General features: G+C 41.9%; 2 protein-coding genes and 1 non-coding gene across 6 annotated transcripts in view; 2 read left to right on the forward strand and 1 right to left on the reverse strand.

Annotated features, from left to right (window-relative positions):
• The first annotated feature begins 2,772 nt into the window (after positions 1-2,772).
• On the forward strand, positions 2,773-11,842 carry TPT1 (tumor protein, translationally-controlled 1). Its single transcript, XM_020797051.3, has 6 exons — positions 2,773-2,943; positions 3,823-3,896; positions 4,849-5,039; positions 7,245-7,350; positions 8,430-8,546; positions 11,249-11,842. The coding sequence occupies exons 1-6, from the start codon at positions 2,916-2,918 to the stop codon at positions 11,249-11,251; spliced, it is 519 nt and encodes a 172-aa protein (XP_020652710.1). The 5' UTR covers positions 2,773-2,915; the 3' UTR covers positions 11,252-11,842.
• On the forward strand, positions 11,045-11,174 carry LOC140706263 (small nucleolar RNA SNORA31). Its single transcript, XR_012085903.1, has one exon. It is a non-coding gene; the product is annotated as a small nucleolar RNA SNORA31 (small nucleolar RNA).
• Positions 11,843-17,036: 5,194 nt separating the features above from the next.
• GTF2F2 (general transcription factor IIF subunit 2) overlaps positions 17,037-24,193 on the reverse strand; it is a 118,345-nt gene continuing 111,188 nt past the window's right edge. For all 4 annotated transcript variants that reach the window (XM_078390690.1, XM_020797060.3, XM_078390692.1 and 1 more), the window contains one exon: positions 17,037-17,808. In XM_078390690.1, the coding sequence (XP_078246816.1) occupies positions 17,689-17,808 (120 nt within the window). In that variant the 3' untranslated portion in view covers positions 17,037-17,688. The remainder of the gene's footprint in view (positions 17,809-24,193) is intronic.

Below are 24,193 nucleotides of genomic sequence, written 5' to 3' on the forward strand. Positions count from 1 at the left end.
GGTGGAGATAATGAGGTTCTGGCCCCATGGGGCCCAGAATGTCCACTCACAATTACATTGATGCTGTGAGCTGCACAGAGCCTTCCTATCGCTCCATTGCTTGTGATAGATTAGCCAGTCCTGTCAGAAGGCAGGATGATGAGTCTCTCTGCCAGGTCAAAGCACCGTTGTCCTTAATGGATTAGCCACTTTGCAACCTGGCAGAGAGGCTTGTCATCCCGCCTCCTGCCAGGAGTGGCTAATCCACTGCGGACAATGGCGCGATAGGAAGGCTCCGCCAAGCTCGCATCAGCAGCAAAATAGTGAGCAGACCCTCCTTATCTCCACCTGCGGGGGATATTCATATACAGTACAAATACCCCCATCTCTATTCATAATGGAAAATACAGGCTTTGAGATAGCTTGGACCCAGGCCATTAGAGGCTTTATAGGTTTAAAAAAGCACTTTAAATTGTGCCCGGTAACCAATTGGCAGCCAGTGGAGCTGCTGTAATAGGGGGATTATGTGATGCCCGTCAGCAATTTGGCTGCTGCATTTTGGACCTGTTGAAGTTTCCTGACATTTTCCATTGATAGCTTGACATACAGCTCATTACAGTAATCCAGGGTGTGTATCACAATGACCAGATCTGATCTCTCAAGAAACAGACGTAGCTGCACACCTATTTTTTGAATGGGAGTGTAATCCCATTCAGTACTGGCTGGATCCCCATTCCTTGATTCACCTTTCAGCTGACCAAGAGCATCTCTTGTCTTGTCTAGATTACGTTTCAATTTATTCACCCTCATCCAGTCCATTACTAATACCAACACTGATCTAGAGCCAAAGTACCACTTTTTTCTACCACCTAGCTTCCTGAAAAGCTCTGCTGACATAAGAAGTGGCATGTTGTGGCACTTGCCTCCTCCTATTTATTAGTAGGTCAACTTTCCTTGTACTCATACTAGTACTGCATTCAAGAATTCAAACAATGCACTGAAAACAGTGTCAGAGCAGGAAAAAAATTGCCTTCTGTTTTTTTTTTCAACACTGCGGTGTATTTTCTTTTGCTTTGCTCTGATTTGTTGCAATGGATGATTTGCCCATGTGGATCCCAGTACTGCACCTGTGGATCACTTTGTGACTATGTTTCATTTGATGATATTTCTTTATGGGTCTGTTTCTGTTGGTCAGTTTCCACCCCTCCATGCCTTACTGCTGTTCCTGTTCAGTTTTCAGATTCAGCTGTTCCTGAATTCTCCTTTTTAAAAAAATGTTTTTCACTTTTGCACTGTAACTCAGAATTGCTAGCAAAAAAAAGAACTAATGTTACAATCAGAAAGCATTGCAGTGAAGGTTTGAAAAGTTTCTGTATTCTGATTTTCAGTTTTGCAAAAAATATTATTGCTCATGCACCATGGCACATAGTGAAAGTTAAAGAAAGGGCAAGCTTTGGGGTAAAGTGACGGCTTGAGAATGGTGAGTGGGTAAAATAAACAGGGAAGGGAAGAGAAAGTGAGGTCGGCAAGGCTAGGGCGAAGAAGCAAAAAGCAAGGACAATCTCTGTGGGGAGTAAGACTCCACACAGCAATTCCAGGCGGTACCGGGACAACCCAAAACAACCCATCCGGCAAGAAATGTGTGGGCGGGACACCAATACAGTGGGGTCTTGACTTGAGAACTTAATCCATATTGGAAGGCGGTTCTCAAGTCAAAAAGTCTGTAAGTCAAGTCTCCATTGACCTACAGTGCATTGAAAACCGATTAGTCCCGTAACAGGCCGTTTTTGTTCCATTTTGGTTTTTTTCTGGTCTGTAAGTCAAATCTCAGTCTGCAAGTCAAACCTAAATTTTGCGGCCAGAGAAGTCTGTAACTCAAAAAGTCTGTAAGTCAAGCCGTCTGTAAGTCAAGGGTCCACTGTACTGGGATGACCCTACACAAACCTGCAGCGACAACAAAATGCCTGAATGACTCAAAGCAAGCCCAGGGCAACCAGAGACAGTCGCCGTATTACGAAGAAGCCCCTCCCTTCTCCACTTGAGGAACAAAAGGCCCCAGGGACAGAAATAGGGGATCCTTTTAGATATCATTATTTCTTCCATTTCTACCGCGTCTTTTCACTACTTGGAAAGGTTCGAGGTTAGAATGCAATCATTACGGCAGTTATACGTAGGACAGCAGCCTGTCTCGCCCTCCGCTTCCCCCGCAACAAATAGTTGCAGTTAAAAAAAATAAATAAATCCTGCGCTCTCTAACCCAAATCTTCAGACGGAAAACCTTTTACAGTTATTGCGTTTTCACACACTGTGACGCCACGGCAGCAGACAAGGCTTCTCTAAATACTCGAGTGGTCGATCAGGAATTGAAAAGGGGGGCGTCAGGGAGACCCCCAATTATCTTTATCTTGGGACACGATGAAGAGGACATGGGTCTAAAAATAGAAGAGTTTCCTTCCCTCCCCCCTAATCCGCAACACTAAAAGTGTGTGTGTGTATGGGGGGGGGCTCCTCCCTCCACGCTGTGGAAGATGCTCTTTTAACAACCGTCGCCCAACTGGGAGGGGGGGGGAGGAAGGGGAAAGAGCCAGACAAGAGAATCTGGAGTCTCGCGAATCCTTGTGAGCTCCCCTTTTGCACCCGGTGGCGAGAAGCGCTCTCCCTTTTTTTCCCCAAATCTCTCTGAGACCGCAGGAAGACCCGAAGAGGGCGGCTGGCGTGCGCGCTTGCGTCACAGTTCCGTGCGTGGCGAGGAGCTCAGGGATTGGCGGCGTACGGGGCACAGGGACGTGCTCGGCTGGCTATATGAGCTCAGTGGAGGCGCCGCCTTGGCCTTTTCCGCCTCGCTCCTTGTCCGCGCCGGGAGCTGCCGCAGAGCCGCTCCTCCGCCTGAGACTGCCCGCCGCCGACTCGGCCCGTCTTCGCCCGACGCCTTAGCCATGATTATCTACCGCGACTGCATCAGCCGTAAGGAGAAGGGCTTTTCCTACCCTCCCCCCATCCCACCCCCGGATCTCCCGCCCTATCTTTGTTTGTAATTGGGAGGGACGGCAGAGGCGGTGGTGATAAGAGTGTGGCATAGGGCCGCGCGCCCCCCCCCCCCGTTTTCGCTGTGCTGGGGCGTAATGCGGCTGCGCCGTTCCACATACCAGTCTAGCTAACGCGAGAGCGCTCCCTTTGCACTGCGCCTGTGCGACCTGCGGCCGGGGGGGGGGAGGGGAAGAGAAAAGAGACGGAGATCCCAAGCGCGCGTTCCCCTTGCCGCGCATGCGTTTCGCAGTTGTCGCTGCTGAGGGAAGGGGGGGCGGCGGCTGGGGAGGCTATTGCGCATGCGTCACCAGGGCTGTCTCCGTGGGGAGGGGGTGCGCGGGAGAGGTCACTGTGCGAGGGACGGTCTTCCCAGCCGTCCGAGGGGCTTTCGCCTTGTTTTCCAGCGAGGTTTTGCCTTGCAGATGTCCTGGAGTTGAAAGGGGTGCCGCGGAAACCGCCAAGGCTCCTGGGCCTTTTCTGGGCAACCCAGGAAGATCAGCTTCTTCCGAGCAGGGCAGATTAACGCTTTTGAATGGCAGCTCCCAGAATCCTCTCCAGCAGCCATGCTGTATGTCTGAGGGATTTGGAGAAGTGTGGTCGGAAAAGCAGTTTTTCTAACCCCAAGTTGCCCTATTGTCTCTCTTTTTGTAGCGGAACAGCTGTGGGAAAATTACGGGATGCTTGGAAACCAGGGGCTTACTTTGGGTACAAAGCAGGGATGGGAAGAGGAATCAGGATGGCTATGCGGGGTTGGAGCCCTGTGGGAGAAGACTGAAGAAATGTCTTTTTTAATTTATTATTTACTTCCTTCTATAGAAGATGAGATGTTCTCAGATATCTACAAGATCACAGAAGTGGCTAATGGCCTTTGCCTAGAAGTGGAGGGGAAGGTAAGTAGAGGGGCTGAAGTCAGCCTTACTTGTCCAGGTGGAGGGTTTGAGGTGACAACAAGCTCAAGTCAGGCAGGGTAGTTAGCGCTCATTGTAATTCTGGATTCAGATCTTGTGAACTTTTTCTTGGGAACCGAAGAGTAGACCATCAAAACAGTTGCATGTGTCTGAGTAGCTGTGTGATTTAATGAATGGGCTTTGGGGGTTGCAGCCTATCTTGGGACTTAATAACATTCAAACTGTGTGCTGGTGAAATAGCAAAGTGTGTGAGTTGCAAATTGGAGTGTATTTTTCAGACCTATCATTCTATAAGCTTATTTTGGGGCGAAACAGTAAGTCAATCCTTAGCTTCTACTTTTTAATTAACCTAACATGGTGATAAAATGTCTTGATGTTTGCTGTGCCCTAAAAATCAGATAGCCAGTGCCTGGAGATAAGGGATTAACAAGTATAATGGCAAAGGGGTGCTTCAGTTCCACAATCATTTGTGTACATCAGCATGCAAGGCTATGCAATCAGAACCTTGTTTACAATGACTTGGAAGAGTCCGGGGATAGAGATCTGACAAGCAGCTAGAGATTTAAAATGGCACTTGCGATATATAGAAATATTATGAGCTGTATTCCATTTTCCTTCTAACTTTAGTTGAACTGCATACAGTTCTAACTGTCTTCCTTTATGTGAAATACATAAATTAAATGTTTCAGAACTATTAAAGGGGATAGCTTTATCTGAAACATATATCAAAAAGTCATTTTTCAGATACTAAAAGTTGAGTTCTTGTCTAAAAAGTTGGCCCACATTTATGGTGACATTTTCGTGTTTTCTTGGTTGCAAGGTCTTTTTTGTTTATTCTTTAATCTTGGAATTTAAGATTTCAAGAAGATCAAAACTTTCTCATTGTGTGTGAAGAGTCAGCATGTGAATTGAATGTTCTATCTCGATGGTTTAGATGGTGAGCAGGAAAGAAGGTGAAATAGATGATGCGTTGATTGGTGGCAATGCATCTGCTGAAGCTCCAGAAGGGGAAGGGACAGAAGCCACAGTTGTCACTGGCGTTGACATTGTAATGAACCACCATCTTCAGGAAACAAGTTTCACTAAAGAGTCTTACAAGAAGTACATCAAGGACTACATGAAAGCGTAAGTGATCCATCACTTCCAAGCTAGACTGCTGCAACATGGACTATATACAGTTGGCCTCTTCAACTCCTCTAGGAAGTGCTGTTGTGTTAACTAGACTGGAAGAGTTTTATAGAGTGCAATTCCGTGTTTTCTATATTTTGACTAATGGGATTCAAGGAAGGTCACAGAACATTAAGAAAAAATAAAAAATAAAATATAAATTATTAAACAAAGAATGATCAAAATAATTAATTAAAACAAATTAAGAAATATAGAAATATTTAGAAATACATTAGAAAAGAGGTGTCAGCAATGAATGTAGGATGACTTGCGATGGTAAAATCAGATGCTAAGCAAAAATTTGTTTGAATAAAATTGTTTTCAATTCCTGGTGAGGGGAAAGAAGGCTATCCTAACCTGACAGGAGAGGATATTCCATAACTTTAGGGGCAAGTAGCAAGGCCTGTTCTCTTGTTCCTATCAAATGTATGTGTAGAGGTGATGAGACAGAGAGAAGGGCCTCCTGAGATAATATTAAGATCTTAGGGGGGCTATGTGGAGAGATATTAAGTGGCCTGTCCTCAGGCCATATAGGGCTTTAGAGGCCAACCACCATTTTGGATTGGGCTTGGAAATAAAGTAGTAACCAGTGAAGTTGCTGTATCTGAGTAGTTATATGTTACCTGTAACCAGCATTCTAGCTGCAGCATTTCCAGACTGGCTTCAAAGGCAGCTCCACATCAAATGTTTCAGTTATCCAGACAGGATGTAAACACACGTCACAGCAGCCTAATCAGACATTTCAAGAAACAGGCACAGGTGGCACTCTAACTGTGCGAACAACTCATGGCCATTGCTGAAACCTGGACTTCCCGGCTCAAAGATGAGTCAAGGACTATTCTCAAAGAATGGACCTGACTTTTCAGGGGGAGTGTAACTCCATTCAGCAGAAGTTGCATCCATATTGTCTTACCTGCCTGTGGGTTGACCAGGAGCACCTTTGTCTGGATTAAATTTTCATCTGTTAGGCCTCATCTAATCTATTATCAATGATGGAAACTGGTTTAGAACAAAAACAGCTTTCTTTTAGGTTCAAAGGAGAGAATTGGGTGTCATTTGCATACTGGTGATACTGAAACTCTGGGCAGACTTTCCCAGTGGTTTCATGTAAATGTTAAATGGCATGGGGAGGGTACAAGGTAGAACCCTGAGGGACCCCACGGGCCAAAGGCCAGGATGTGGAACAGAAGGCTTCCAGCACTGCCTGCCTGCAGGCCCATTTCAGAGGGATGGGTCATTCATTTATATCAAAAGCTGCTGAGAGGTCCAGCAGAACCAAGAGGGATTCACTTCCCCATATCTCTTTACCAGGATAGGCCATCCACCAAAGTGACCAAGTTATCTTTAATTCAGCACAAAGTGTTGGATTTGAATGGATCCTTATTGCAGCAGCCTGAATGGATGATACAGCTCTATGAGGATCTCTGTTGGCATCCTTGTCTTCTCTATCAGATCTGTAAATTGGGGACTGTTTAATAAATACCACATGACTGAAGGCACTTCTGATATTGCTCTGTTTCCCATTTTTTTATTACTACCTTAAAATTAACAGTGATGCTACTTTAATGGTACCGTTGATATATTGAGTCGAGTCATAATTAGAGCTGTAAGCAGCAAACACTACATGTTAAAAACTTGGCACCACTTAAGATTCACCTTCTCTTGTGGCATATAGTAATTGTTCTGCAGATGATATATGGCAATGTTAGTAGAGCCAGTGTTTAGCAGGAATAATCAATAACTGCTATGTGAATTTAATATCCTTTTTTAATTTACTGTAATCAGGTTGGCTTCAAAGCTAGTTTAACAATGATCTACCTGAGAAAATATTTGGAGGCTGACTATCCTGCTTCTGTACCATAAGGCATCAATCATATTTTTAGCACAAGATCAAGTTCATATTCATGCACTTGCAAGTTCATTATGAGTTATACTACTTGCATTAATGTTGTTTTAATGACACATTGTTGTGATTTTTAAAAAAATATTTTTATGTAAATTCAGTTCTGTAGAATTAAATAAAACTGGTGAATAAAGGGAAATGCTTAATTGTTCATATTGGGGAAGGTCCTTCTGAACATGTTCCAGGAATTAGTGCACATCAGCTATTGAATTTAAGGCTACTATTGCACCTGAAGTGTTGATGAATTTTGTTTTTTACAGAATCAAAGCCAGACTTGAGGAAACAAAACCAGAGAGAGTAAAGCCATTCATGACGGGGGCAGCCGAACAAGTCAAACATATCCTTGCAAACTTCAAAAATTACCAGGCAAGTTTCAGGTTTCCCTTTTTCTGATGAAATGCAAAATCCATGTGCTAAAGGAACCAGTAGTACTTTTGTATTCTAAGCTGGCTTTTTCTCTTATTTAACACTTCATGTTCTTTGGGAATGACTAATATTTGGGATAGGTGAAACATTATGTAAAATTCCAAATATTTTCAGGTGTCTTTCTGAAGCTGTGCCCTATCAAAGTAATAGGAGATAGTTTGGGGTGATTAAATCAGTACAGATGTGATAAATATTTGTTCAGTTGTGCAGATGCAAGCCCTGTATTGATCAAAGTGAGCCTTCAAGAGGAAGTTCTTAAACATCTGTCTAATGATTACAATAGGAAGGACATTCCAGGGACTCGGCCACCATCAGGAGACCACTACCTCTGTAGCAGATCAGTCTCCCCGATTGCAAGGTTGGACACTTGAGAGGCTCCTGAAGTAGCAAACAGTGCCTTATTTGTGGAGATGTTCCTTCTGACTTAGGTCTTGTTCCCAAGCCATTCAGACTTTGAAGGTTTAGGATAGCATGTTGGTTTATCACCAGAAATGCATCAGCAGTACTTGTACCAGTTTAAATTCAGTTTTGTAAGCTAGTTTCTTCTAACAATGTACAGTGGTGCCTCGCTAGACGATGATAATCCGTTCCACTGAAATCGCTGTTTAGCAAAATCATTGTCTAGCGAAAAGCATTTCCACATTGGAATGCATTGAAACCTGTTTAATCCATTCCAATGGGGAAGAATTGTTGTCTAGCGAAGATTGGCCATAGGAAAGCAGCTTTGTGAACCGCGATCAGCTGTCTAAATTGCTGTCTTGCGAAGCTTGGGTCCCGAAAACACCTGTTTTGCAAGTGCGGAGGAAGCTGTCAAAATCGTCGTCTGGCGAAAATTGGTTTGCAAAGCAGGGACCAAACATTGTCCAGCGAAATTCCCCCATAGGAATCACTGTTTTGTGAATCACTATAGCAATCGCAAAAAGTCAATGTCTAGCAAAAAAAAAAAAACCTGTCATGCAGGGTAACTGTCGAGCAAGGCACCACTGTATTCGTGTTAACAGATATTTTTTCTTCTAAAGTTTTTTGTAGGAGAGAACATGAATCCAGATGGCATGGTGGGATTGCTGGATTTCCGTGAGGATGGAATTACTCCTTTTATGATTTTCTTTAAAGATGGATTAGATATGGAAAAATGTGTAAGTTTAAATTCATGGGACAAATTTCCCTAACTTAGTAGTCTGTGTGGCTTAGAGCTTTCTTTGCTGTCGGAAATAGTATTATATACTGAAGCCCCATCATATTGAGACCCATCAGTTCAGCATCCTGTATCTTGGGACATAGTGACTTTTTTGCCCAAAACAATAGGAATTGCTTTTTAAAGGATCTGGCATTCCAGGGTGTTCAGTGATATGAATGAAAAAGATTTTAACTGTCTCTGATGTTTGTGATTAATAAGTGACAAAGTGCTAAATAATATAGAGTATTTATTCTTGAAGGCTCTCAAGGCTGGAATCTGGTTGTTGTTGCAGGTTTTTCGGGCTGTTTGGCTGTGTTCTAGAGGTTTTTCTCCAGAACACGGCCAAATAGCCAAAAAAAACCTACAACAACCAATATAATGTAATTGAATTCCTGTTCTTGTTTTTTTCCTTCCTAACATTGTATATGCCTCATGGCATCAATTCAGAGCTTTTGGTTACTTATGTGCTACAACATAAAGGATGCCATTGCTTTAGTCAGTTAGCTCCCATCAGTTCATATGAAGTTAGCCGTGTTTTGTCCTATGGGTTCTCTTTAATCACACCTTGAGGATTGTTGTCTGTTAATCTAGTTTAACAGACAACAATCCTCAGTTTAACAGACAACAAAGGCGAAAGCCTTTGACTGTGTGGACCACAGCAAACTATGGCAAGTTCTTAAAGAAATGGGAGTGCCTGACCACTTTATCTGTCTCCTGAGAAACCTATATGTGGGACAGGAAGCAACAGTTAGAACTGGTAATGGAACAACTGAGTGGTTCAAAATTGGGAAAGGAGTACGGCAAGGCTGTATATTGTCCCCCAGCTTATTTAACTTATATGCAGAATACACCATGCGGAAGGCTGGACTGGAAGAAACCCAAGCCGGAATTAAGATTGCCGGAAGAAATATCAACAACCTCCGATATGCAGATGATACCACTCTGATGGCAGAAAGTGAGGAGGAATTAAAGAACCTTGTAATGAGAGTGAAAGAGGAGAGTGCAAAAAACGGTCTGAAACTCAACATCAAAAAAACTAAGATCATGGCCACTGGTCCCATCACCTCCTGGGAAATAGAAGGGGAAGATATGGAGGCAGTGTCAAATTTTATCTTCCTGGGCTCCATGATTACTTCAGATGGAGACAGCAGCCCTGAAATTAAAAGGCGCCTTCTTCTTGGGAGGAAAGCGATGACAAATCTTGACAGTATCTTGAAAAGCAGAGACATCACCTTGCCAACAAAAGTCCGAATAGTCAAAGCTATGGTTTTTCCTGTCGTGATGTATGGAAGTGAGAGCTGGACCATAAAGAAAGCAGACCGCCGAAGAATTGATGCCTTTGAATTGTGGTGCTGGAGGAGGCTCTTGAGAATCCCCTGGACTGCAAGGAGAACAAACCTATCAGTTCTAAAGGAAATCAACCCTGAATGCTCACTTGAAGGACAGATCCTGAAGCTGAGGCTCCAGTACTTTGGCCATCTCATGAGAAGAAAAGAGTCCTTGGAAAAAACCTTGATGTTAGGAAGGTGTGATGGCAAGAGGAGAAGGGGACGACCAAGGATGAGATGGCTGGACAGTGTCTGCGAAGCAACCAACATGAACCTGACACAACTCCGGGAGGCAGTAGAAGACAGGAGGGCCTGGCGTGCTCTGGTCCATGGGGTCACGAAGAGTCGGACACGACTAAACGACTAAACACACAACACAATCTAGTTTGGAGAGTTCCCTTATTCAATTCTTTGTAGTTTGTTTGGGTTTTCAGTATCCTGAATAATTTTGTGCCACCTACTAGTTTGGCTACTTCACCTTTGACTTGTGATTCCAGATCAATTAATGTTAAAGAAATTAGTGCCAGTCACTCTAGATCTTAGAAGACCTCCCTGATGCTTTGCTTCCCTCAATTAGGAGAACTGCCTGTTTTATCCCTACTGTTGTGTCTTGTTCTCCAGGTGCCTAATCTATCAGATGGTAGGGTGTTTGGGTTGTTGTTGTCAGGGGGATGGATGAACTTTTTAAAAATTTTCCCACAAGCTTTCTGGGCAGTAGTTTAGGACAGTGAAATTTAAAAATAATTGGTAATGAACCCAGTGTTGGTGACAAGTGTTCACCAATCATTGTTAGAAGGCCAGCAATTTCTTCTACAACAACAAATCTCTGTTGACATTTTAGTCCTCATTATTATCTGACTTGTGAGAATTCACTAAAAAAGTCTATGGCTAATGAAATGTGTAGATAGTATTGTCCTTTTTTTGTTTTTTAAGAGCACAGACAGAAATGCACAATTTTTACACATAAATGCATGTATTGTAGAGTCAGATTTCATTGAGTAATTTTAAATGCATAAATGTATCCACCATTTGTAGTTTTACTGATTTGTGTGTCCATGATTGAAAAGAGGGCTATGTAGGGTGCTTCCCTTACCGACGGGAAGGAGATAAGTTGTAAACCCTGTATGTTAAGCATCTGCTGATAGGCCAGGAGTATCACTTTTTGCTCTTTGGCTTGCACTAAGATGCAACAGCAATGTCCTTGCGCTTTCTGTCTGCCTGATAACATGGCAGCTCAGATTGAATAGGGGAGGACAGTTTTAAAATCAGGATTGAACCATTATTATAAAGAACTGGTCTGAGCTGTGGCTAATTCTTATTAATTTCTTAACAGTAACAAGAGATCTACCTTTCGGGATCATCTGTCATCCTCATCATAATTGGCTGCTGCTCTTTATTCATCAACAAAACATCATGACTCAACACTGTCTGAAAACTGGACTGATGCCACTGAGCTTAATTTGATTTATTTTGACCCTGAATTATTTGGAGTGGAGGCATTGGTTTTTAAAAACTTTGTCATGTAGGCTGTCTAAAATAAAAAACAAACAAACTCATGTAAACCCAGTTTAGGTAATGCCTCTTGGTTTAAATGTGTTGAGCAGAGTTCTTCAGCAAGCTTCCTGTAGCTCTTAGGCACATTTGGATTTTTGACATCAGTAGCGTAGCCTGCCTTTAATGCATGTGTAGGACTATCTTCAAATACTGGTGACCCTGGAATTTGGAAGATCAACCAGCCATAATTGAACTGCTTCGTAGACATCGGAAAATGACAAATACAGAACGCTTTCATTCTGAAGTGGACTTGGCTTCTTGCCATTCAAGAAACCACAGTAGCTAGCTGGAGGACAATCTTGGAAACCATAGTGTGGCAACACTCTGTACTGGTTTGAGTTATTAACCAATTAAAGAGAGAAGGATTTTTTTTTCAGTTTGTCATGGCAGATTAGGACCATAAGGCGTAGAATCTGGAAGGTGAATCCTTAGTGGCAGAATGAAGCATATTAGGCAAGGCCATACACGAGGCACTATTTATGCTGTAGTTTGAAATAATTGTGACTTCAAATACATAAGTAATACTGTAATAAGTAATACATAAGTAATCACAGGATACTGATTTTTGAGTGGTATCAATTTAAGCTTGAATCTGCTGGTTAACGTACAGTCTACTAAGCAAGTGGCGTGTACTAGGTAGCAGTACACCCTGTCATTGGCTATACTTCAACCTTTTGTTTGCAATAGGCATCTCCTTGGTGGGCCCAGAAAATACAGACTGCTTCTTGTAGGATTTTTAAAAAGGAAGAAAACTTTGTAGGTCACCCATGTTGTAAACCCATATCATGAATTTTTCCAATATTTTTGTTTTCTAAACAAGTTCAGATAATGGTGTCAAGTGTAACACAGGCATGGCTTTTGATAACAGGAGGTGCTTTTTTCTTAAATGAGCAAAGGCTGTTGCAAATGCTGGTACCAATATGTAGCGATAACAGAAGCCATTAAATTGTTTAATGGGAGGGTATGTTGCTTTACATGGTGGCGCTGCAGGCTAAACTGCAGAAGCCTTTGTGTGCTGCAGGGTCAGAAGACGAGCAGTCATAAGATCGAATCCACACGATGGAGTGAGCTCCCGTCGCTTTGTCCCAGCTCCTCCAACCTAGCATTTTGAAAGCATGTAAATGCGAGTAGATAAATAGGGACCACCTCGGTGGGAAGGTAAACAGCGTTCCGGGTCTAAGTTGCACTGGCCATGTGACAACGGAAACTCTTCGGACAAACGCTGGCTCTACGGCTTGGAAACGGGGATGAGCGCTGCCCCCTAGAGTCAAACATGACTGGACAAAAATTGTCAAGGGGAACCTTTACCTTTACCTATGTTGCTTTACGTCTCAGTAAGGCAGTTGTCTGTGATAAAATTGTTTCACATGTCAAATGCTCAAGAGTAGAGAATTTCTCTCCAGGTGGGAGAAAGCTGACTTGTCTGTCATTCCTGCCAGAGCTGGTAATTTTTGCATACTTGTTTAAAGTACATGAAATTCGGCGTGGAATATGTAATTGACTGTTCTGTGCCATGTATCAAGATTGTATTATGGAAAATGACTTGCCTATTTCTGTGACATAGCCATAGTCTTGCCTGTTTGGTTTGCTTCTGTGGTGCAGTTTCACCATATGTGAAGTTGTCCGCTCTGACCAAATCAGCTTCATTGCATTTTTGTCACTCTGTAACTTTTGAATCTGTTTTGAGGCCCCTTCAGTTCATCCTACCTGCCCCACCCCACCCCTGGCAGATAGGAAGCACATAAAGTGCTGTTAAGCTGCCCTAGTGTAGAGAGCCTGTATTTCAGGAGGTGCACAGTGCTTGCTCTAAGCATCAGTACGTAGGCTTTGAGAGGAAGTGCATTTTAGCACATAGTATCTGATACTTCTTAATTTCTACTTTGAAACAGCCACATCCTATTTAACATTCAGTCTAGAACTGGTAGTTGAGCCTAATTTATGTTTAGGCAAGCCCTGATTCTTGATGTTGGGTTAACAAAAAATAAGTGTTTTTTTTTTTCTGTTCTCTTTTGGGCATAGTGTAGGTTTGTATTAGATGTGGTGGTAGTAGTAGTATAAGCTCTGTTAGGTAGAGAGATTAGACCAATTTCATCCTTGCATTTGTATGGATGAGCTAGCAGGGACGGATTGTTCTCCACAGACATTCATAATGGAGCCTGTGATTCTGCTGTAAAGGTGGTAGGTCTGTTCCTTAGAACAGCACACTTGCTGGAGATACCAAATAGTTCAGTGACACACATGGTGACATAAGGAACAGTGTGACTTAATATGTTCATCTCAGGAATCACTGGTCAATACTGCATAGATGGTACCATCTTGACAACACATAGTTACAAGCCATGAAGTCACAACTAACTCAAAACTGATAGGATTTTCAAGGTAAATCAAATATTTGAGGTATAGTTTAACCAATGTCTCAAAAAAAATACAGTATAACCTGTGAGGAAGATGCAATAACTTGAATATTTATTTGCTGGCTAGTGTACATCGGTTTGTCTTGCACAGGGCAATTTTATATGTGTTATAAGCAAGAAAACCTTTATTTACAATATTTATACCTTGCCTTTCTCGAGAGGACCCAGGATGGCTCACAGTATAAAAACTGGATGGGAAGGCAATATCCCATCCCCACAGCAGCTTTTCACTGAGAAAAATCCTGTGTGCAGAAGGACACAAAGAGCTATCTATGGAAGGGAATTCCAGTTTGGGAGCAGCAACAGAAGAAAGCACTTCACCAAATGCACCTATGACAGTAAAAGAAAACACCTCCCATGATTTGAAAATCCAGCCAGGCTCATAAAGGGAAAAGCAGTCTTTCAGTTGCTTGAGGTCAAGTCATCTAAGGTTTTATAAGCCAAAAGCAGCAAAGTCAAAGTTAAGAGCTGTTTTTCTGATGCACAGTAGTGCTAATTGCCAAGATGTGTTAAATAAATCATTTTAATATTTTAAGTCATATTTCCAGATTTATATTTTAATTTATTTGCATTAATTTTTTCTCTTTACACACACTGGCCAAAGTTCTAATGGGGGAAAATCCATAAGCACAGCAGCAACTGCCTTCTGTTGGCAGCCATAGTTTCTACAAGCTGATCGACATTAGCCAACAAACATCTGATTTTGAAGTTGCCAGATGTTCCTTCTAAAGATTTTACATATGGAAACCCTCCTAGTTCTGTATGATTTTTGTGCAGTGCAAAATGTAAACCACTATGTGTACATAGTTTATTTATTGGGTGACAGGCACATGATAGCCAGCCAGCTAATGAGAGTATCTTAATGCAATTGCCTTTATGCACTCATACAGAGTACAACTGGACTCTGGCCAGTAGATTTGGTGTTTTGTAGTGGCCATGGGGTGTATATATAGACTTGTGGGTAGTCTAATATATCTTAATATCAAAAAAATTCAATCTGCTGGTATCTGTAAACCAAACTGCTGTAAAGGGCTATAAGTTAGATCTACTCTTCTCAGGAATTAGGAACTGACAATTCAAGAATGAGTATATATGGGTCAAGTCTGATGGCTCCTAAAGTACCCTTTAAGCTCCTATTCCTATGTAATGGTATCAATTGACACTATATACTTAACTCACTCTTGAACTTCTATGTACCCTAGATTTTAAAATTATTACTAGTATAAAACTTGAGTTCTGTGGATTAATGTTTAGTCATCTTGTCAGCTACCTGAGGTTTTTCCCTGCACTATGAACTGCTCCAAGGCTCAATGGTGAACACATGTATCTGTATATCCCCTGCCCTGTTTAAAAAAAAAAACAAATCTGCCTACAGTAACTGACATGCAGGGAATTTAGTGTTTTCTTGGGTTCACTAACTTGTACCACCTCATTAACACTAAACAGATGAAATAAAATTTAAAAATGTCCAGTGTTTCTAGAGTAATGAAACACGTCTAGTCTACTGAAGAATATTTTTACATCCATTGCCACCTTTAATCAAGCAGTTCCGAGTTGCTATTTCCTGGTGCTGGAAGATAAATCCAAGGCAAACAAGGAGAGAGTGCTTTCTAATGGTCAGGGATCTTGTGCAGAAGAGAGATCATCCCTGCAACCTTTTCCATCAACGTGCTCTCCAAAAAGCTAAGCTCATCTGAAAGAAAGCACAACATCTGGCATAGCTGTTGATCCGGTGAGGTTGCATTGGGAATGGCCGCCTCTGACAGCACTCGGCAACCTATCGAAGTACAGATAGCTGTAGGTTTTTTGGGCCATTTGGCTATGTTCTTAAGGTTTTCCTTCCTAACGTTTCGCCACTTTCTGTGGCTGGCATTTTGAGAGGACCTCCGAAGATGCCATCCACAGAGATTAGCAAAACCTTAAGAACACGGCCAAACGGCCCGAAAAACTTACAACAACCATTGGATCGCAGCCGTGAAAGCCTTCAAGAATACAAAGTACAGATAAATCACAAAAAGTGACATTTCATCACTGCAAAATGCGTTCACCCACACATTGAGCTGCGGATGAAGGCATCCTACAAACGGGAAATGTCCTGATTAACCTGGTGAACACAAGGAGATAAAAATCTTGGTGCTGAAAAAGGAGCTTTTCTTGCAGTGACAAAAGCAGTACGTAGTACTTATTTCATCCTTATGACCTTCAATGTAGCTTTACTTTGATAAGTACAGATGGCTCTGTCAGGTGATTCTCATGCCATTCCACAGCCCTGAAACTTACTCAATCTAGGGTAGAACAAGCAGATGGTCACTCATTCTACCATGAGAAGCCACACAGTGTCCACAACCTTCAATACCATAATGTTCAAGGAGCTGGATTGTAGAAGACCATAAAACAACATAAACTCTACACACTTTTTGTGAAAGTCCACTACCGTCTTGAAAGTGAAAGAAACACTGCCCAAGATAGAGAGCTCGTTCCTTAGCTCACCATCAAGATTTTATTGACATCTATCCCCTGTTGGCTGAGCAGGTAATATTTTAGAACTGAACTTCCTACAACCAGAAATACTGTACAGTGGTGCCCCGCTTCACGACAACCCTGTTAGATGACAAAATTGCTTTATGATTAGTTAGTTTTTTCCCTTTACATTGAATCAGTCTCTGCTCCGGGAACTGATTTTTCGCTTCACAACAATCAAAAACAGCTGATCATCGGGTTTTCAAAATGGCCTCCCACTGTTTTCCGGACCTATTTCTGGAAGACAGCGATAGAAAATGGCTTCCCCTATGGAGGATCTCTGCTTTACGATGAGGTATTTCACCCATTGGAACGCATTGACTGGTTTTCAATGCATTTCAATGGTTTTTTTTTTTACTTTCGCTTGACGACGCTATCGCTTAACAGAGATTTTAACGGAACGGATTATCATCGTCAAGCAGGGCACCACTGTATATAAAACACAAGAAGATTTACAGACTGATTTTAAAAAAATAAATAGAAGATTTACAGACTGATTTTTTAAAAAATAAACAGAATTCCAGTAAAAGCTTTCATAGTGAATGTTGCATTGTTTTTAGGAGCTACTTATACTTTGTAAACTTTTCAGACCTCAATTAACCTTGATTCTCAACACACTAAAGCAGAAATATATGTGCTTGTACGAATCAGAAAGTTGTTTTTATTAATACAGAAACATTTACCTTTCATACAAAAATGAGGTCATATTTTTCCTTTGTATTTAAGTTTTCTTGTACTTAAAATTTTTCTTCAGTGATTGATTTCTAAGAACTTCCTCTCACTATCAGTGTGTGGGTATCAAAAGCAATTGCTCTCCTTCCCCTCTTCTAAGGAACATTACAGAATGGATTTCATTCTAGTTATTCTCAGTAATCCCTGATCCTATGCTATACAACCTCCCATTCCATGGCAGTTCTGGGCTTCAGCTTCATACCTCAAGATTCAGAACCATGCAAGATTTTAGTAATGGGATAAATTTAGCAATACATAATACTTCTAGACACTTTAGTAACATTGTCATCGTTTTACAAAGTGCAAAGAAGGAAAGAAACATTACAACAAAAGGCTAACCATTAAAGAAAGGCAATACAAGTTTATTCTAATTTTAAAAATTGCTCACAAAACCAACACACAAAAACACACTGAATATTCCTTGCAAAAGTTTTTTAAAAACTGAAAATGGGCTTATTACAAATGATTGACTTCTTACTAAGGGTGAGGTGTGCAGCTGCTCTTCCTGTTCCCACAATGGCCAACTCTCTTGCTTACTTGACCAAGATTTCTACTAATCGCTCTTATCTTCACCTTGGTAATGCCTATATTCAGGCTTAAGTTCCCAGGTATTTTTGTGTGTCCCTTTAACGTTGTAGATACCGATTTCTCTTAAAATTTCTTTCAAATAGCTCTGAAAAGCAAAAGAAAATATTTGGTAAGAATACACAGTATATTTTTACATCAGGAATAAAGATAGCAACAAAATAATCTAACACAGAAGTCTCCGAGTCCTAAAGTGCAGTGGGCACATCTGGAATTTTGAAAGGGTCTGGCTGCAATGGTAGACATGGCTAGTCACAAATACCCATTTCTTGCAAGGCAGATTGGAGAAGCTAAAAGAGAAGTAATTTTTTCAAAGAAACATAATACAAATATAGGCAATGTCTGCATTCTGAAACTGAAATCCAGTCTTTTGAACCCACAATTTTCTGGTACAACACCCATTTTACAAAAGGTAGACAGAAGAGGATCAAATAGGTACTGCGGTGGGAAGGCAAATGCAATGCAGTCTTCTAGCCTCTAATTCCTAATGTAACTTAACCTCTGCTTTTAGAAGAACAGGTTAAGCATCCAAAATGTTCATGTGGGTGGAGATAATTGGTTATGCCAAGGAAATGTAAATGCATGAGAGAGAGAAGAGAGAGAAAAAAGGGGGGGGGATGCAAAACGTGTTAAGCATCTCACTTTGCAAATCTGAGGAACTCCAATGCAGTGTCTACACTCTGAATAAACAAAGAAAAGTGACCAAAATGTGTAGAGCTATAGTTGCTGATCCGGGATGTCTGTTAAACATTATGGACAAGTATTCCCCCCCCCCTTTTTTGTGTGTGTACCTATGATAGCAATACAAAGTACTGTAGAGGACAACGTAGGACAACATAGTTTGTGTCTGCGTCAAATAGTTTTTACAACACAGTACAAGAACATGCAACTGTAATATTACTGTTAAGTATATATACAGTATTCAGAAAAATAGGAAAAACAGAATGAATCGATTCACCCTATCAAATAGGAAGACTATTGCAGAAAGACAGGGAAAACAGAGATAAGAACTGGGTTCATTCATATAATTTAACACAATGAAAGCACTACTGCCAGAACCTGAGAATTTGCAATGGAAGGAAGGAAAGGTGGGGGTGATGCAGCTGACAGTTGCTCTAGGCACTGCTTAGACAGACGTGTAGGTGGGACGTTTTTTAGTGCATCAGCTGTGGCTTCAAGGCCCCAGGCACAGCACACAGCTCAGGCCAGTGATTACAGCAGAGGATGTGAAAAAAAGGAAGATTAATTGGCATGTTAAGACACATGCAGCAACTTAATATGCAAAGAAACTGGGGAGGAGGGCAGATAATCAGACAGAACAGGGCATCCTGATCCCTTTGATTCTCCTTTAAGCACCCTCTTGTGGATGGCTGCCCTTAGGTCCCTTCCTCAAAATAGTTATGTCTTTGTTCTTCTTTCTTATCCAGCAGGCAATTCAGTCATATGAGTTCTTCCATCTGGGCCTTCAGCATACTTGCACAAATGAAAGCCAGCTCTAGAGGCTTCCATACTCAAGACTAGATTTTAGTCTGTTTTATCTTGAACAGATACTTTGCAAAAGTAAACAAACATTTGTGCTATTTCTTTATCATAGAAATCCTGAACGATTACTCCTAGATTAAATTCATAAGCTCTTTGCTACCTCTGGCATGCTAACACAAATTACTTCAAAGTTCCTACAGCATAAGGGCCCAGTTCCAGTAGTCGGTGGACAGCTGGAATATTGAGTGCACGCACATGTTTTCCCTAGTTTAGTGAATTAGTTGACAAATATATAATTTAACCCCGTGACAATGGTAATTTGAATTCTCCAATTTCTACCCCTTTAAAATTAATTTGGTTGCTTCTTCATCTATTATTACTCATGCTGACTGTAAAATTAAATACTGTACGGTAGTATACATACATAAAGATGTCTACCTGATTTTAATAAGCAATACAGCAATACATATTGTGTATTTGAGAATGTCTTATTTTCAGTTACAGATTCAGGGGATTGGAAAGCAGCAATAGACCATTCTGTTAGCTGATCTCCCACCTAAAGCGTACATTTCTCATGCTGCAATTAACACAAACACACCCTTGGGCTATAAGAATATACTCAGGGACTGTGGGGTTGCAATGACAAAAAATATTCATTATTTTTACACTTAAAAATCGCTACAGGTCAGGAAATAATTGATCACAACAAGGTGATAATACACAATACTCTTTTGTACTGGAAAGGCAAGGTATGACCAGAGCACCACACCTATGCCTAATGACTCATGAAACAGACAGCTAATTTTCCAAGTTCAAGTAACCTATCTGCAGATTTTTTTTTTAAGGACTCAGATTTGTCTTCACAACATAATATGCTTCATTCAGTAATTCATGGTATATCTCTCACCTAGTAACTTCACATAGCTGTTGATTAAAATAACAGCCCCAACTTTTTACTTTTAAGGCAAAGGGGTTTCTTTTCAGGGTGCAATATTGGAGGGGGCGGGGCAACGGCAGCGAGAGCAGAGGGAATTCCAGGGCTCTGGGAACCCTTTGCAAGCTCCGGTTCAGCAGTGGAAGGGAGGGGGCAAGAACCTACAGGAGAGCAGGGCTGGCAGCTAAGGGGAGCAGCAGAACTCCAAATTTAGACAGCAATCTGTCTTTGTGAAAGAGTCCTTTCTCGACACCATGTCAGGTGTGTCAGCTGCCTAACTTTCCTACTTTGTGGGAAGTGTATATTATATTTCTCATGCTGACTGTAAAATTAAATAGTATAAATAAGACAGCACATATTCGTTAAGTACTACTATTCATTCATTCGTTCATTCATTTATTCATTCCACATGTATGATCTATAAGAATTCTTGAGAATGCACTGGCCCTTGTAAGCCAGGGACCTATAGCACTCAGGTGGGCAGCCTGCCTATGTGGTACTTGTGGTTCCCGGGGTGACACTTGTGGCTCCAGACCACCGAGAGCCCTTTAAAACAAGCAGGAAAAAAATCCCTGTTTTTTTGTTTTGTTTTTGCCTGCCCATTGCCTTGTCTCCTTGTCGTCACATAAGAGCATCTGTAGCCAAGAGAGCCCCAATCCTCCTCTATCACAACTTCAGCTGCAGCTGCCAAGGCATGCCAGGGTTCTCAGAATGTGTGGCAGATCTGGCCCTCTTGTCTAATTGCTGCTGCACTGAGGGTAGAAGCCCATCCACAAATCTGTTCCACAGCAAGCAGGTGCCTTCTGACTGCCCCAAGCATAAATGGAGAAGCACTTCCCTTTGGCCAACTCCTATAACCCTGCAGTCCTCTGAGCATCAGGCCAGAGCCACTGTAGTCTCGGCCACTCTCCAGTCCCACAGAGGCACTCTGCCTCTGCCACCCTGCTGTCTTTATGGTCACTGTCAAAGGCAGAAAAGCCTTGGGAAGGGGCGGCCTATCAGCCAGTGTTCCTCATACTAAAGTTGCGCCAGAAAGACCTCTGATACTTGACTGTGTGTTGTCTTCATTTGCAATCAGAGCTAGGAAAGAATCCCTTGGACCTGCCATTCCCATCACATATCCTTACAGCTCATTTAAGCTATAATGCTCACCATCACTCGCCACTGTGCTCGTCATGCTTGGTGGGGCAGGATGGACCTGTGGCATTAACCACCTGACAAGGCTGGCATGGAGAAGACAATCTCAGAATCATGCATGAAACTGTATAATAGGGAATTATGTACAATTGCACAAACCCATGTTGCATGAGTGTCCATATGTGCATGTGGATGACCCTAAGAGACAGAGAATGGGCCTTTTTTGCTTGAACATTGTTGACTTAACTGCAGATTGGTATCAGGGTAGTTCAGTATTTCCTCACTACCAACATACCCTCTAATTTTCAGCCCTGCTGGGCGGGGCGCCGCCTCTTGGGTGATTTTGCCCCTGCATGCGTGTGCGACTCCACGTCGCCCAGCCACAGGGTTCTTTCATGACTGGAACCTAAGGCGTTGAACGTGATTATTGCGTGGAGGAGGAGTTAGAAGGCTGCGTGGAGGGAGGCAGAGACCCGCGTGCATGCCTGGCTTAAAGGGAACCTTGTTCACTACTGAAGAGCTTTTACTCTGGCCCATTTTAATGCTAGAACATCAGCCTCCAATATATGTTACTATACTGCCCCTATTACAAGGATATTCATTTCCTATACGTTACTCTGAATTTAGCACGTTTTCCAGGCAGATCTAATAAATTTCATGTTCTCCTTTTCTTCACAGATCTCTGTAATGAAACTAACTTTAAGGTGGCCAAAATTTGCATACTGGTATATTCTGCAAGAAGGCCGTTAACTAAATATCTCCAACAATTACATTTTAAATAACAGACATTTTGTAATGAGGTCACAAACTCATAACTGTATGTACCTATTCTAGTTTTCTCTTGTCTGAGAATTGCATCCATCCTGTCTGTTCTTTCAGAAGCTGATCTGTGATCATAACGATAAAGGCTGGCTGAGAAGACATCATGATGGAACACCACATGTTCCAGAATATTAAAAGAAGGGGTAGCACTACTCGTTTCAAAATTAATACCTGGTAATACTTTTGCTAATAAGTAGTATGTGTTGTGAAGCCTCCAATTTACAGTGATCCTTCCAGGGTTTTCCAGCAAGACGTACTCTAGGTATAAAGTAGTTTACTAGTCGCTCCTCCTGGTGGCACTCTGGAGATGTGCAGCTTGCTCAAGGTTACACAGGTGGCAGGCATGGAACTCCCATCAGACACACATTCCAGGTGACCTTGGATGGCCTCTTCTAGGGCTGTGCATCAAACTCCTAGTCCCCATCTCCACAAACGAGGTTCAATAACCCACTGAATTATAGCAATTCTACACAATATCTTAATTTAGCCAATAATAAAGCACATATGGCTATGGAAATGTTTTTTAGATTTTTCCTATTTCTAGAGTGTGTTTTCAGAGCAGCAAATATATGCTCAAGCCAACTGCACCACTTTTAACATACAGTTAAACGAAGAATACGCATAGCGACACGTTTTTTGCGGTCGCTAATGCGATCGCATAGCGACGTTTTGAATGGCAAAACATCACATTGCGATGATCGGTAAGCGTTTCGTTACCGATCTTCGCATTGCGATGTTCTAAAAAACAGCTGGTCGGCAGTTCCAAAATGGCCGCCAGAAGAAGAAATGGCCGCCCGCTCCATTTTCGCGCCCTGCCCTCGCTTACCAGGTGGCGAAAATTGCGGCCGAATGGGGGAATCTTCGCATAGCAGTGAGTTTTCGCCCCATAGGAACGCATTAAACGGAGTTTAATGCATTCCTATGGGTTCCCCCCACACATAGCGACGAATCCGATTAGCGACGTTAATCCTGGAATGGATTAACGTCACTATGCAGGGCACCACTGTATATCAGATCCATTTTCACCCTGTGGGTGTCATTCCAATGGTCCAGTGATTTGTCATACTCATCAACTCCACCAGGTGGCAGCCGTTTGTTGTATGAGCCCAACCATGTATCTTTTAACTAAAATTTTCACGGAGCAAGCACCACTAGCAGAAGGTATTAATCTAGACAGATACAGGAATTGGGCCTGTACATAAAGATTCAGTCCTGTCCACATCTCAATATTAAACTGTGGTCACTTCTGGAAGGCAGAAGCCTAACACTTATGGAAGAAACAGAACTGAGATTCAGCATTGCAAATCCATAATTTGCATGACAAAGCCTTTTTGAGCCAGTATACAGCAAGGCCTGTAAAACATTTTACCCTTCTGAAATCCATCTACCAGCTATGTCTGACTACACTTCTTTTGAAAAAGGAATGAAATCCAAAGCCGTTGAGCACACATGTCAATCTTCTTTTAAGTACATGATTTTCTGAAGCTAATAAAAACAAGATGCCTTCCTATTCTATGGGCTTCCAAGAAGCTGGGGCATTGCAGCTTCTGTGTAGCTCTGTTTCTTCTGCTAACTGAAGATTTATCTATCACGCAACTGCTGGTATTTTAGATGCCTATAGGAAGGGTTTTTATCCCTTTGAGTGCAAGTATTAAAAGGGCGTTTTAAGCACTGCTGCAGGACTGCCTTTTCACAATCTGCAGGAACTGAAATTAAAATGGTGGTATCACATGGCATTTATTACAGCATTGCTTTATTTGGCACTACCCTTACCATCTCCCCATGGCCAAGATTCTTCTACAATGTTTATTTGCATTAAAACAATATTCAGGAGATGCCTCCTTTAGTTTTAATTAAAGTCCTCCTCCTCTGGGAGGCATAGATTGCCTCTAATTTGGTCCTGTTCAACACAGCTAGGCATTACTGGAGATCTGCCCCTTAATTAGTCAGTACTATTTCCGTTTAGGATGTGTATGCTTTAAATTACTGGATTCTGTTCCTTCCCAACTTCCAACCCCCTGCAGTCAAACAGCATTATTTCATTATAAAAGAACACAGAAACAGAGATAATAAACCAGTAATTAAAGTTACTCCCTTA

Source organism: Pogona vitticeps, chromosome 3 (assembly GCF_051106095.1).
Source record: "Pogona vitticeps strain Pit_001003342236 chromosome 3, PviZW2.1, whole genome shotgun sequence".
Classification (NCBI taxonomy): Eukaryota; Metazoa; Chordata; class Lepidosauria; order Squamata; family Agamidae; genus Pogona; species Pogona vitticeps.